The following is a 14,718-nucleotide window of genomic DNA, read 5'->3' as shown; positions in this document are numbered from 1 at the left end:
GCACAGGTACTTAATTGAAGAAAGCAATAATTTTAAGGCATTTTGGAGTATTTTCAGGAATGAAGAATCGACCGATAGGAATCATGCGAGGTCGGGCGATTAGAGTCACTTACTATCGATCGACAGTGATGGAAGAGTGTCGATCGATATTTAACCATTCGATAGACTACGACTTAGAAGATTTTCGTGTATCACAAAGTGTGCTATTTACACATTTAGTCCCTGGCCGCCTGTTAGGCTTTATATACTAGGGTTTTGTATCATTTTAGAGGCAGACTTGCCTAGAGACCTATTGGAGAAGAGAAGCAATTTGGCTACCTTAGGAGAAGAGTTAGAGTTGGAGAGATAGATCTGAGACTACAAAACAGAGAAGATCTTGAACTCCCTTTTTATCTTACTCACTACTCTTTGTGTTCCTTATTTCATATTAAGTTTTATTCAAACCATCATGATCTTGTCTCTCATGAATATGTCTGAGTAAACCTAATTGTTAGATTTAGGTTTCTCATAAGGGTGAATCATGTGATGAGATTGTGATGTCTATTAGGGTTGTTAAATTAGTTCTTTCACTTAGTTGTTCTTAATACTAGATTTAGGATTGATCACCCTTAAATCTAGATCTTAGGATTGAAGAGATAACCAACTGTATACTCTCAATACCCTGAAATAAACTATAGTGATCTAACTGACTAGACTCATGCGAAAGGTGGTCTAGATCATTAGAGAACGTGTTCAACCAAATCGATAATGCTTGCTAGAATTACCATCGATCGACACAACCATCGTTGTAGCGATCGATTGTATGAAAGGTGTATCGATCGATTAAGACATAGTCGTATCGATCGACTCTTTTCCGAGATCAACAAACGACAGTTGAGATCCGGGATCTAGTAAAGGAGACCCTACTGGTCGTACCAATTGATTGAGTTCATGGACTAAAGCCCTATTGTCACTTTCAAACTACATAAATTCATACCTGAGAAATACCTGAATCTAGCTATCTTCCTCATCTAGAAACAACCTTCACTTCATTTGCTGAACAATTCCCTTGTTCACCTTAATATTTACTGCTTTAAAACATATTGAACCTTAAGTCTATTCTTAATTCTATTTAGTTAAGCCTTGAAGTAATCCTAGAGTCCTTGTGGATTCGATCCCTAAGTACTGCATTTGAACCTCTTATTTGAGAGAGTAATTCACTTTTTAGGGTAATTTGAGTGATATCAAATTTAGCGCCGTTGCCGGGGACTCTTTCTTATTACTTTTAGATTTAATTTAGGATTTAGCATAGACTTTGTTACTTTAGCTAATTTTTCTATTCTTTTGTTTTACGACAAAAAGGATGGAGAATAGAGATATCAGCCAAGCATCGATCGACACAGAACGTTGTCAATCGAGCGACGCAGATACTGAAGTATCGATCGTTTCATCAGGAACATTATCGATCGACACCACCCAGCCGGAAGCAGGTAAGTACCCTCTTCCCGATGCTAATAATAAGAAGGTAGTCCAAACTGAACCAATAGGTCAATCAAGCAACATTTCTAGCCAAACTACTGAAAAACAGGGGACTGAAATCCCTGTTAAGTCAAACTCTACTTTAGACATAGGTAAAGAAATTAAATTGCCCTTGCAAGACTACTTAAACCCTAATAGGACCTATTCCAATAGGTCCGCTATCAGAATACCTGACAACGTCATCTCGAAAACCAAGTTTAATGCTGACTATTATAATATGATGCGTCGAAACCCTTTTAAAGGATCTTCTCTAGAACATCCACAAGACCACATCGAGGGTCTAGAGGAATTGATTCCAGATGAGTATATTCGTTGCAGACTTTTCCCATTTTCATTAGAAGGGGGAGCCTTGAGATGGCTAAACTGTCTACCAAGAGGATCCCTGACTAGCTGGAAGGAGATTAGAAATGCTTTCCTTAAGCAATTCTTCGACGATACTCGTTATTGGGAAGTAAGGAGGCGAATCTCTACTTTCCGTCAAGATCCTCAGGAATCATTCAAAAATGCATGGGGAAGATTCAAGAGTTACGAACTCGAATGTCTCCACCATGGTTATCCAGAACCACAATTTCTTAAGATCTTTTACAAAGGTGTTATTCTGAGCTATAAGACAACGCTTGATACAACAAGCGAAGGGAATTTCGTTACTAGAAATCCTATGGAAGCAAGACGTCTAATCGAAAACATGGCGAGAGGAAGGTCCTATGAAGAGATGGATGAAGAAAAGGAGAAAGAAAAAAACATAGTCTCAATAGAAAATACTGAGTTAGCTGAAATAAAAAATTCCATAAATCCGCTTCATTCTCTTCTGACATATCAAAATCCACCTAATCTGTACCCATACTTCCATAAAACTCTTCCTATATCAGATGATGAGTTCGATTTTATAGAAGGATTAGATGATACTGATCCTCATTCTGTGTTTAACGTCGACAGCTTTACACGAGACTATGAAATCTGTATACAGTCTCGTATCGGAAGAGAAAAATACAATCTTAAGCAAGCTCTTACAGGAAACCGTAAAATGAAATTCGAATTCAACGGGAAAGTAAACAGTGTTTACGGAGAGCTAAATCAGAAAATGGATTCTCTAATTGAACATCTACGGGGAATGGAAGACAAAATTGCTAACCTTGCAACAACTCTGAAAAGAGAGACGGGTCGTCTTCCTGGAAGGACCGATGCTAATCCTGGAGCAAAACGCCAGGCATATGCTGTGATGCTACGAAGTGGAAAACACCTTGAAACGAATTCCAGAGAAGACGTCAGAAATAAAAAACTCATCGATAACGCGGAAAAAAGCAATTCCAACCCCATAGAACTGCTTGATAACGACTCCGACTCAGAAACATCAGAACAAAGGAAAAATTCTTCAAATGAAAAGAATAAGGGGAAAACTATGGATCTGGACAAAGAGAATCCCGATGCCGAAGACAAAATCGACCATCTAGACGAACCGCATATCGATCGATCCTCTGGGAAGGAAAACGATCGACCGTCTGGCACCAGCAGTAGCAATACACAATCTATCGGGACTGAAAGAGTCTATAGAGCTCCTCCCCCTTTTCCTCCAAACAAACCGCAAACTAAGAAAGCGTTAGAGCATGCAATCTGCAAAAAAGCTTTCGATAAAATCAATTTCGAGGCGTCCCTCAGTGACGCTCTTAAGATAGCCCCTTCGGTGAAAAAGTACATGAAAGATATGATATCCTCAAGTGGAGAACAAAGCGTCATGCTAGTATCAGAGGAAGTAAGTGCGATAATACAAGGAGGGACTTCCATTAAAAGGTCTGACCCTGGGAGTTTCGTCCTAGATTGTAAGATACAAAACGCACGTTTCCCTCGTTCTCTCTGTGATCTTGGCTCTAGTGTAAACCTCATGCCACACTCTGTAGCAGTTTCACTAGGTTATGATGTATTTGTTCCAACGCCTATCACATTAGTTCTAGCTGATCGCTCTATTAGGGTACCTGAGGGAATCCTAGTGGATATGCCAGTAGAAATTGATGGTTGCTCTATACCAGCAGATTTTGTCGTACTAAAGTATAAGCAAGTGCCGAAAGACCCCCTTATATTAGGACGACCCTTTTTAGCTACATCAGGAGCAATAATAGATTGTCGAGGAGGAAAATTGATTTAAATGTCGCAGATATATCAATGAACTTCGACATGGAAAAACTATTAAAACGTCCTCTGATAGACGATCATGCCTTTTACACAGAAGAAGATTCTGAGCTGGAAAAAGAATACCTTACGGATATATGTGCTACAAATTCGTCAGAAGATACATTCACTCCTGATGAACAAGAAATTCTGAATGTAGATAGCAGAACAGAAGATTATTCGAATCTTATGGACGCAAGTATCGGAGATACAATTGAAGAAGATGATGATTCTGAAATCATTACGGATAAATTCCTTAGGGAAACTATTGATCGTTCATTTTCTTCAAAGGCCAAGTGGACTAAAGAAAAAGCACCCAAAGTGGAACTGAAACCACTTCCAGCTGGCCTGAAGTATGCACTCGTTTGCGATAAATCATACCCTGTCATTGTTAACGCTAATCTCACGAACGGAGAGCTTGCACTGCTTTTAAACAAGCCGCGCAAATATCGGAGAGCGATCGGGTATTCTCTTGATGATATTCCCGGAATAGCCCCTGATCTTTGCATGCACCGCATCCACCTCGAAGAAGATGCAAAAACGTCTATAGAACAGAAAAGAAGACTCAACCCAAACCTAAAAGAGGTAGTGAAAAAGGAGATAATTAAACTTCTGGATGCAGGAGTTATATATCCTATCTCAGATATTAAATGGGTAAGCCCTGTGCATGTTGTGCCAAAGAAAGGAGGGATCACGGTGGTTAAAACCGATAAAGATGAACTCATCCCCACACGCACTGTCACTGGACATCGAATGTGTATTGATTACAGGAAACTGAATGCTGCTACAAGAAAATACCATTTTCCTTTACCTTTCATCGATCAAATGCTCGAAAGACTGGCTAACCATAAATATTTTTGTTTTCTTGACGGATATTCGGGATTTTTCCAAATACCGATACATCCTGAAGATCAAGAAAATACAACTTTTACTTGTCCTTACGGAACATTTGCATACCGCAGAATGCCATTTGGACTATGTAATGCACCAGCCACTTTCCAACGATGCATAATGTCAATATTCACGGATATGATCGAAGACTTCATGGAAGTTTTCATGGATGATTTTTCAGTTTACGGATCGAGTTTTAAGGATTGCTTAGACAACCTGTGCAAGGTATTGGAAAGATGTGAAGAAAAGAATCTTGTCCTAAATTGGGAAAAATGCCATTTCATGGTGAACGATGGTATAGTCCTGGGACACAAAGTCTCCGCAGCAGGAATAGAAGTAGATAGAGCCAAAATTGAAGTAATGACTGGTCTACCAGCACCCACAAACGTTAGAGACATACGAAGTTTCCTTGGACATGCTGGATTTTACAGACGATTCATACAAGATTTCAGTAAAATTGCTAGACCCCTGAACAATCTTTTGTGCAAAGAAGTTAAATTCGATTTTACGCCAGAATGTAAGGAAGCCTTCGAAGCGCTGAAGAAGTCTCTTATAACTGCCCCAGTCGTACAACCACCTGATTGGAATCTCCCTTTCAAGATTATGTGCGATGCGAGTGATTTCGCAGTTGGAGCAGTTTTAGGACAACAAAAAGATAAGAAGCTACACGCTATATACTATGCGAGTCGCACACTCGACGAAGCGCAACGGAATTACTCTACCACGGAAAAAGAGTTGCTAGCAGTGGTTTATGCCTTAGAAAAATTCCGCCAATACTTAGTTGGAGCACATGTTATAGTCCACACTGATCATGCTGCCATCAAATACTTAATGCAGAAAAAGATGCTAAACCAAGACTAATAAGATGGATCTTGTTACTCCAAGAGTTCGATATAGAGATTAAGGATAAAAGAGGAGTAGACAACGGTGTCGCTGATCACCTTTCCAGGATTCGAGTTGAGGATAAAGTTCATATAGATGATTTCTTTCCTACAGAAAATATAGCTCTTTTGGACACGTCATTCATTGGTCACATATCGGTCATATCTGACGGATTGCTGGACGAATCAAATGGCGAATCGACAACCGACACTACTGATGAGAGATCAATCATATCCATCAGCGACAGAACATCAACAGAACTTATTGACATACCAGTTAAGGTCGCTTGTAATGCTTTGAATCATAATATATCGGATGTCTCTCCACAAGAAGCAAACGCGATTGGACGGAAAATCACAGATCGACCTTGGTATGCTGATATAGTCAACTATTTAGCCGCTGATTTTGAACCAGAAAACTTAAAAGGTTATGAACGTAAGAAATTTTTTCGTGAAGTTCAGAGATACCACTGGGATGAGCCCTATCTCTACAAACACTGTTCTGACGGCATATATAGAAGATGCATCTCTGAAATTGAAATTCCAAACATTATCTACCAATGCCATAGCTCTGATTACGCAGGACACTTCGCCACTTTTAAAACAGTTTCCAAAATTCTCCAAGCAGAATTTTGGTGGCCAACAACATTTCGCGATGTTCATGCTCATATAGCACGATGTGACAGATGTCAGCGGAGAGGAAAAATAAGCAAGAGACATGAGATGGAACAAAAATTTATCTTGGAAGTCGAGGTCTTCGACTGTTGGGGAATAGATTTTATGGGTCATTTCCCATCTTCTTATGGCAACAAATATATCCTAGTCGCTGTAGACTACGTCTCAAAATGGGTTGAGGCAGTAGCCTCTCCTACAAATGATGCGTCCGTAGTTATCAAACTTTTCAAGAACATCATTTTCCAAAGATTTGGAGTTCCAAGAATAGTCATTAGTGACGGTGGATCACATTTCATAAACAAAGTTTTCGACAGATTGCTTGAGAAACATGGTGTCCACCATCGAGTAGCTACACCCTATCACCCACAAACAAGCGGACAAGTGGAAGTGTCGAACCGACAAATCAAGGAAATCTTGGAAAAGACTGTCCGAATAGATAGGAAAGATTGGTCTCGCAAATTGGACAATGCCTTATGGGCATATCGGACCGCCTATAAAACACCACTGGGTACGACACCCTTTCACTTGCTGTACGGAAAATCATGCCATTTACCAGTTGAACTGGAACACAAAGCAGCCTGGGCAACCAAATTGTTAAATTTTGATATTAAGCCAGCTGCCGAGAGATGACTAATTCAGCTCAACGAGCTCAATGAAATTCGAGATTTGGCATATGAAAATTCGAAGTTATATAAGGAACGAACAAAAGCTTATCACGATAAGAAGATCCTATCTAGACACTTTGAACGGAATGATCAAGTTCTCTTATATAACTCCAGATTAAACCTTTTCCCTGGAAAACTAAAATCTCGTTGGTCAGGACCTTTTACAATTAAGGAAGTAAAACCTTCCGGAGCACTAACGATCGTTAGTGAAGAAGGCGACGAGTTTACAGTAAACGGGCAGCGAGTAAAGCATTATTGGGCAAAACCACCAGATATAAAGCCCCTTTCGCTGCTACTACTCGGTGATAACTAAAAACAGTTACCCTAAGCAGAGCTAAAGACTTTAAACGAAGCGCTGAATGGGAGGCAACCCATTTTTCTTTTGACTTTTCTATTTTTCATTTAATATTTTTATCCCTATTTTAACTTTTATTTTCAATCTTCATTTCATTTTCATTTATTTCATCTAGTTAGAAATTTTTATTATTAGCTAGTCACATTTAGATTATCTCTATCGCATTCATTTTCACATATGCATTAAATCGATCGATGGCACGAATTTTGTATCGATCGACACGGGGATGTCGAGGCAACTTCTCATTTAACTCGACATCCGCCTCCTCTTTCCTTATTTCGCAAACCCTAGCCGAATTCTAAAAATTCCCTTTTCTCTCTCGATTCTTGACGATTTCCATTCAATCTTTGCCCAAAACCACTCGATTTCAAGCCCTCCATCTGTTTTCTTTCGCATTTCTCTCATTATCTAAGGTATTAATCCGAATTTCTCTTTGGATTGGAACCCTAGGGTTTGGGTTTTGAATTGGGGAAAATCGGGTCGATTTGGTGCAATTCTAGGGCGTTTTAGATGTTTGAATCGATTATCTAGTTGCTAGGATAGTTTGTTATGCTCCAATCCTCTCTTTCAATTCGTTTTCGCATGGACTGTTGAAATTGCAGGTTTCGCGAGTCGCCATCGATCGACACAAACTTTGTCCTATCGATCGATTTCCGATTCTAGGATGAACACCGATTTGATCTATCGATCGACACACACGAGTGTGCATCGGTCGATATTACTCTCTTTCCCGAATCAATGCTAACTTCCGTGTTTCACTTTTCTTTTCAGATGAGTACAGATTCAGACACTGAGAGAGAGAGGAGGACGAAGAGGAGGAGTGATCTCGCTGGCCCATCAAACCGCCAGCAACCTCGCAGTCCGAGATACGACGAAAGGCCTCCATGGCCACATCGGGACAAGACCCCCATCGCTTACAGGGAGGGTCGCGACTTCTCGGACCCGAGGGCAGTCGTCTCCAGCAGAGAGTGTACCGATAGACCACTCATAGAGCAGTGGGACGACTTCGACAGCCTGCACTACAATGCCTGGATCGATGTCGACATCGAGCCTACACGTTTCATTGACCCGGAGGTCACACACAAGATGCGGATCCAGGATGATCTGTACGCGATGATTGCCAGCTCGGGTTGGGCACCATAGCCACACACGCCTACGACCTCCACGTTCCGTTGGTCCGCCAGTTCATGGCCTCTGTCCGCCTCACCTACCGCCATGACGGTCCTAAAGTAGCAGGCGACGGCGTTCTCTCTTTCTTTGCTCGAGGGAAGAGATACTCGATCACCATCCCCCAGCTCTGCAGCATTTACGGTTTCGAGGAGGATGCGACATCTTGCAGGTTCTCACCTCTCCCTGGTGCGAGCGACTTCTGGAAGATCATAGGCACTGGCAGTTGGAGCGGTTCAGCGACTCAGTCTGACGTTCGTCACCCGACCCTACGCTACTTCCTACGGGCTATTGCCAACACTCTGTTGTGCAAGATGGAGCCCAACAAGGTGCACCTACATGATCTCTCACTGCTCTTCCCAGCAGTGAACGGACTGGTCGATCTCTCTCACCTCGACACTGCAGGACTAGTGGTCCCCAACCTTGGAGCTCTCTTCGCCGAGCATCTGATCTCACTGAAGAAGAAACCCTTCACGGGTTCGGGCAGGAAGAAGGAGAGTGTGGGTAGTCTTCTCACACCGATCTTTGAGTTCTGTGGTGTCCGTCTGGACAGGAGTACCGCAGACCGCCGCCATCTCTTCATGGACGAGCAGCACCTGATGCACTGCGTCTGGCTCAAGGAGAGCCTTATCTGGTTTTTCAGGATGGACCGCCGCTTCCGTCTGCTTCAGCTCCCGCACAGATCACTCACTGATTTTGACCAGCAGGTCGAGAGGATCAAGTTCAGGCCTGACGATGAGTTCTTACAGGAGCTCACCACCGAGTCTCGCCAGGAACCGATAGAGCGTGGTGTTGGAGGATCGCAGGCAGCTTCCGCAGCTCCCCTTCCTGACTTCCCGGACATACCAGACGTCCCGATGCCTGAGGCAGACTTTCAGAGGACGGTCATGAGTGCCCTACGAGCCATCTGGGCTCGAGTCACGCGACCACCATGTGCGAGCAGGAGGAGTGTCAGAGCATCAGACCCAGGACCATCTCACTAGTACCAGCAGGAGGAGGACGAGGAGGCCACCGACTAGCCTTCTTACCTTCTCTCTTTATCTTTCAGACTTTTTATTTTTATATTTATGTTTCGGATTTGCAGGATTTATGTTTTTAAACTTATCTATGTTTTATGCTTTTGAACTATTTCGTTTGTTTAATTTTCTTTGTGTTTGGACTGACAACAGAGCTAACTTGAGAGTCAAGCTAGATGAGTGAGTGAGTCCCGTGCTAACACATTATCACACATTCTGTCTGATACTGTCGATCGATACCGTCTATGGTACATCGATCGACAGGAAAGACAGAAAGGTACGACACTTTGCCTCATTATCTCCATTTCTAACTTTTCATATCCTTGTCCTTCCCTCTTATTATTACACCGAGACGGTGTAATTTAAGTTTGGGGGAGAATGTCACTAACAATTATCAATTATCATCTATTTTTATCATATAAACCAACCTATTTTGCATTATATTTTCCAAAGTTAAAATCGTTTTCCGAGTCAAAAAGGAAAATATATATATATTTATGATTTTCTAAACTGTTCTTTGGCGTTACTCTATGTTGAGGTCAAAAACGGTTATCTTGAAATCAACGGCTAAGTCTATTTGTCATACGAAAAACCCTCCGAAAAATGAACACGAACACCCGTAAACCGAAGGAACCGAGCAGCCGACCCCGACCTTGGCCGTAGCCGCCGGGCGGCTAGCCCCAGTGCTGGCCGTGGCCGCCGGCGGCTAGCGCCCGTGCTGGCCGTGGCCGCCGGGCTGCTAGCCCCGTGCTGACCGTGGCCGCCGGGCGGCTAGCCCCCGTGCTGGCCGTAGCCGCCGGCGGCTAGCGCCCGTGCTGGCCGGGGCCGCCGGGCGGCTAGCCCCGTGCTGGCCGTAGCCGCCGGCGGCTAGCGCCCGTGCTGGCCGTGGCCGCCGGGCGCCTAGCCCCGTGCTGGCCGTAGCCGCCGGCGGCTAGCGCCCGTGCTGGCCGTGGCCGCCGGGCGGCTAGCCCCGTGCTGGCTCGGATCTTCGGATAACAATCTCCGGTACATAAGTTCCAGGCTCCGTCCGTCGGAAGTCTGTACTTCGAGTCTTTCCCAAGTCCTCGCAGGACAAATCATTGAGATTCCGTGTACGAAACTCCGGTTCTTACTCCAAACTAAGATCGTCGGAAACACTTCGGAAACTCGTATGATATCAACGGGAAGGAAGATCTTAAATTCTTCGTACGAAACAGCGATGGTTATCTTAAAACACCACTCATCTCAACTCTACGAACGAATGAAGAACTTCCGAAGAAATCGTGGAAAACAACGGAAGTCCTAGAGACGGCCCGAAAGGGACCAAACGCGATCGGACAGTCTGTTTACCATTATCTGAGATAGATACGACGATTTGCGTTTATCTTTACGTAACAAGATAAATGCTAAATTTCCGGAAGGATAAATGTCAAGTTTCCCGAAGATAAATGTCAAGTTTCGACGAAAATGGAAAAAAGCCCGCCCTGCGGCCCAGAAGAAGAATAGACCGTCATAAGAAGGAGTATATAAAGGAGCTTTGGGAGAGGAAGAAGGGCAGAGCAAGAAAATCCTAGAGAGAGAGCAAATCCGAAACCTAGGGACTTAGAGAATTCCTGCTAGCTTAGGACGTAGGAGTTTAGACTAGCGAAGCAAGACTTAGAACGTTTTGCCTCCTGTATTTCCGTCGTTTTTCGCTTCAGCGTTCTCCACTTCCCTTTTCGGAAGAATATTGTATCCATTTTATTATCTATCCAATAAAACGCCTTAGTGCAATTTTTCCGCTACGTTGCTTTGTTCTATCAATTTCATTTGGTTATCGCATAGAATCCGAGCCTTCAGGGAAAACTAGGTTTACTTGGTTTTCCTTCGATTTATTTAACTAAAATCGACAGTGCGAATTTCGGTTCCCACACTCTAGACTTATTTACCACAGATTGCACTAGAGATACCAAAGTGGACCAACCTGTCAGTTAACCACACTTGCCCAGATTGTTTAAAGGAACCGAAGCTAGCCTCTAACCTAATACTGACTAGTTTAGCTTGTCTTGGGGCATGGTATACATCGGATCGGAACCCTCCTACAAGACTGAAAAGGTACAAGTCTGTGAAATTCTGGCTCCCTTCCTTCGCTCTCTTCGGCATCTCAAAGATCTAAGTTTATAAAGAAAAGATTGAAATGATTTCTTGAGAGGCAGAGGGGTAGGAGTGTCTCCTGCGACCCCAGTATTCTAAATCTAAAGGATGATCACACATTGTGGAAACGAGGGGTAGGAGTGTCTCCTGTGACCCCATTATTCGCTACACTTTGTCAAAAATGTATGAGTTACAACACAAATGTCAATGAGATAGACTAGATGACCTTTGTGGCATCGAAACCTATTGAAATTGAAACTAATAAGAGATCCAGAGAAGAGAGATGAGGGGAGAAAGGGATCAGAGAAGACTACCTGCTCAGGAAACTTGTTTGAGTTAAATCCATGTGTCCTTTGATCGATATCCCCAAGGTAAAGCACGCACTTTTATTTTATGCTAAGAAATGAGGTTAGTAGAGGAGAATTTTAGACAAGATCTGCTAAGTTGTTGGATAGATGAATTTGGTTGATAGACTAGGATAAGGTATAAATGTGCATTTGTGGTTGAGACCGTTTAGATTCTCATGACAAGGAAGTGAGAATTTTTAAGTTTTCAAAAATAAGAGTCATGTTGTTTTTAAACCTCCTTCGGAGAGACTACTGATTACTTTGCTTGAGGACAAGCAAAGGAGTAAGTCTGGGGGAGTTGATATGCCATGAATTTCACCCGTTTTTAATCATGGTATATAAGAGTTTTCAATCATATTTACTTCGTTTTCAAAGTATTTTAGAGTATTTTCAGGCACATGTACTTAATTGAAGAAAGCAATACTTTTAAGGCATTTTTGGAGTATTTTCACGAATGAAGAATCGACCGATAGGAATCATGCGAGGTCGGGCGATTAGAGTCACTTACTATCGATCGACAGTGATGGAAGAGTGTCGATCGATATTTAACCATTCGATGGATGATACACTAAAAATGAATCCTTGCTACTGCCAAGTTAACAGTTGCAATTGTAGTACTTGAGATTCAAATCCAGAGGACCAGTCTACACTCTAGTTCTATAAGTTCCAGAATCAAGCTAAGAAGAAGATATAATTTGGTTGAAATAGGCGATAGTAAACAAGCAAAATAAACACGAGATTGATTCAATTAAACAAGAGCTAGCCTAGGGTATTTCATTGGGTGTTGAATTGGAGCCAAACAATTATTCAAGCGCGATGAAGTGCTTTCTAGAACTCGGATCACTCAGCTGGAACACTCCACTGTCGTTGTAGTGATCGCTTTGCAGATCGATCTCACCACCTAACTGTCGTTGGGATGAGGATCGATTGCAAGCTTTAGAGAACAGGTCCGATCAGTTCACTTACCACCCTAATATCTACTTTCGCTGATTAGGGATACTAAGCTCATTCAATACATGTCAAGTAATCATCCTAAGCGGTTAACTAGGTGATGAACTAGTGATCTAACATCAAGTGATCAGTTTAATGAAAGCAGTAAGAACAGTATGAATGAAGAACAGTTATGGATCGCTTATCTATGTTTAGCTCATGTCTCAACACCCTAAAAACCTAGGCGAGCAAGGTCACTACTCGATCATGATGCACATAAACAAAGACATAAATCCTGAATAAAATTGCATAGGAACAGAGTATGAAACAATAGGGTTCAGATGATCTTCTCTATGAGAGGATGGATTCTTCTCCCTTACAAGTTGCAGATCGCAAAATACTCAGTGTTCTCTTGTAAAACTAGCGTAAGAAAAATAGAAAATAGATAGATGGCGTTTTTATATGGAGGCGCCAATCAGAAGAAAAGAGATTAGGGCAACAGGGCTTTAATTCCTGAAATAGGAGTTTCCATATTCGTCTGGAACAATCTCCGGATCACTATGTCTGCTTGTTCCGCTTGCGAGAGAACAGTCTCGGGACTGTTCTCTTGAGTGTTCTCCGCGGGAATGCTCCAAAAGGACTTCTTTTCATCAGACACCTTCTCTTCTTCCTTCTACTAACTCCAGACCTGTAAAAGGTCAAAAAGGACTAGACTGACACGAATTAGTGACTTGAAACAAATGAAAACATATATACAATGATGTGAAAACACCATATATCAATTCCCCCAGACTTAGATCCTTGTTTTTCCTCGAACAAGGCAAGTACCAAGAACAGGGAGAAAGGTTTGAAAGCGTGGGAACTCGCTTATTCTCAGCAACCATACTCTTACCACAAATCTCTGAACCATACAAGCTGTAGATTAGGACCACACACACTTACTGAGAACCCCCTGATCGCTGTTCGAAGATCAGCTACTTACTCTACATCTCAACCTGAAAAGGCAACACTTTCGAGACAAAACTCCTTATGTTCAATTAAGATCAGCGTGAGCTTCTTGTCACAGGCTCTACTCAGAGAGAACGGGCTAGGTATAGAACATGCTAACTTTTATGGTGGAGTTCAAGAGTGTTTAGGGTTTACCAAGAGCGGGTGCAGGATATCGCACAAAATGGTCGTGAGAGGACGGCTCCATTGAGGTCCACAGTCCTTACTCATCTCTGCTAATCGGACTGCTCTCCGATTGATTGATCATAGGACTGCTCCGCACGATTCAACTTCCCCTTCAGAACACTTCACTGAAACCACCATTACCTTCTCAACTTCCCCAGTGGCATGCATCATAGATTCTTCCCCTTCTCGTCACCAGTAAATCAAAGCAAAAACATAATATTTTTTTTTATATATATACTGAAATACAAAATGCTGGGGTGACGAGCAAGGAGGTAACAAGTGATGTACATGATGCCACTGGTGATTCATTCTGGTCTGTTCTAGCCACTTACTTCTTCGTTGTTCTCTATGGTATCGGAACAAGCACTCCGGTTGTTCTCTTTCGTACCGGAACAAGCACTCCGGTTGTTCTGCCTGCTTCCACTGTGTGAGCATTGATGAGTAAGAACTGCGTCGATCCTTTCCTCTCCGACCTTTTTGCACATATCTGCACATAAAGTACTAGAGAAGCAAATGCATGAGGGTGGAATAAAAGGTCAGGGTTCAAGGTGGGAACTAGCTAAAGATGAGCTAGCCACTCAGGAACATCAAGAGGGATAAAAATCGGATAAGAAGTCCTGAGTGTAGTTCTCATTCTACCCTGATCTAGTGCCCATGACAAGAAGAATTAAAGTCCATATTAGGTTCAGATAAAGTGGAGTTAAGTCTGCCCAGTGTAACCTGATCGGTATAGAACTTCTGGAGTGTCAAATGAGATAAGTCAGGGTGTTCCAGGTCCATGTGTGGGTCTTTCATCACTGCTAAGGTCACTGAATAAGAAGGTTA

At 42.5% G+C, this 14,718-nt stretch overlaps 1 protein-coding gene and 1 non-coding gene across 2 annotated transcripts; one reads left to right on the top strand and one right to left on the bottom strand.

Annotated features, from left to right (window-relative positions):
• The first annotated feature begins 1,342 nt into the window (after positions 1-1,342).
• Positions 1,343-3,658, top strand: LOC108858341 (uncharacterized). The gene is made up of 2 exons (XM_056985703.1): positions 1,343-2,217; positions 2,455-3,658. The coding sequence occupies exons 1-2, from the start codon at positions 1,343-1,345 to the stop codon at positions 3,656-3,658; spliced, it is 2,079 nt and encodes a 692-aa protein (XP_056841683.1).
• On the bottom strand, positions 1,967-2,073 carry LOC130495329 (small nucleolar RNA R71). Its single transcript, XR_008934601.1, has one exon. It is a non-coding gene; the product is annotated as a small nucleolar RNA R71 (small nucleolar RNA).
• Positions 3,659-14,718: the final 11,060 nt, after the last annotated feature.

The sequence above is a fragment of the Raphanus sativus genome, chromosome 5 (assembly GCF_000801105.2).
Source record: "Raphanus sativus cultivar WK10039 chromosome 5, ASM80110v3, whole genome shotgun sequence".
Lineage (NCBI taxonomy): Eukaryota > Viridiplantae > Streptophyta > Magnoliopsida > Brassicales > Brassicaceae > Raphanus > Raphanus sativus.
This window is presented reverse-complemented; position numbering and strand designations above follow the sequence as displayed.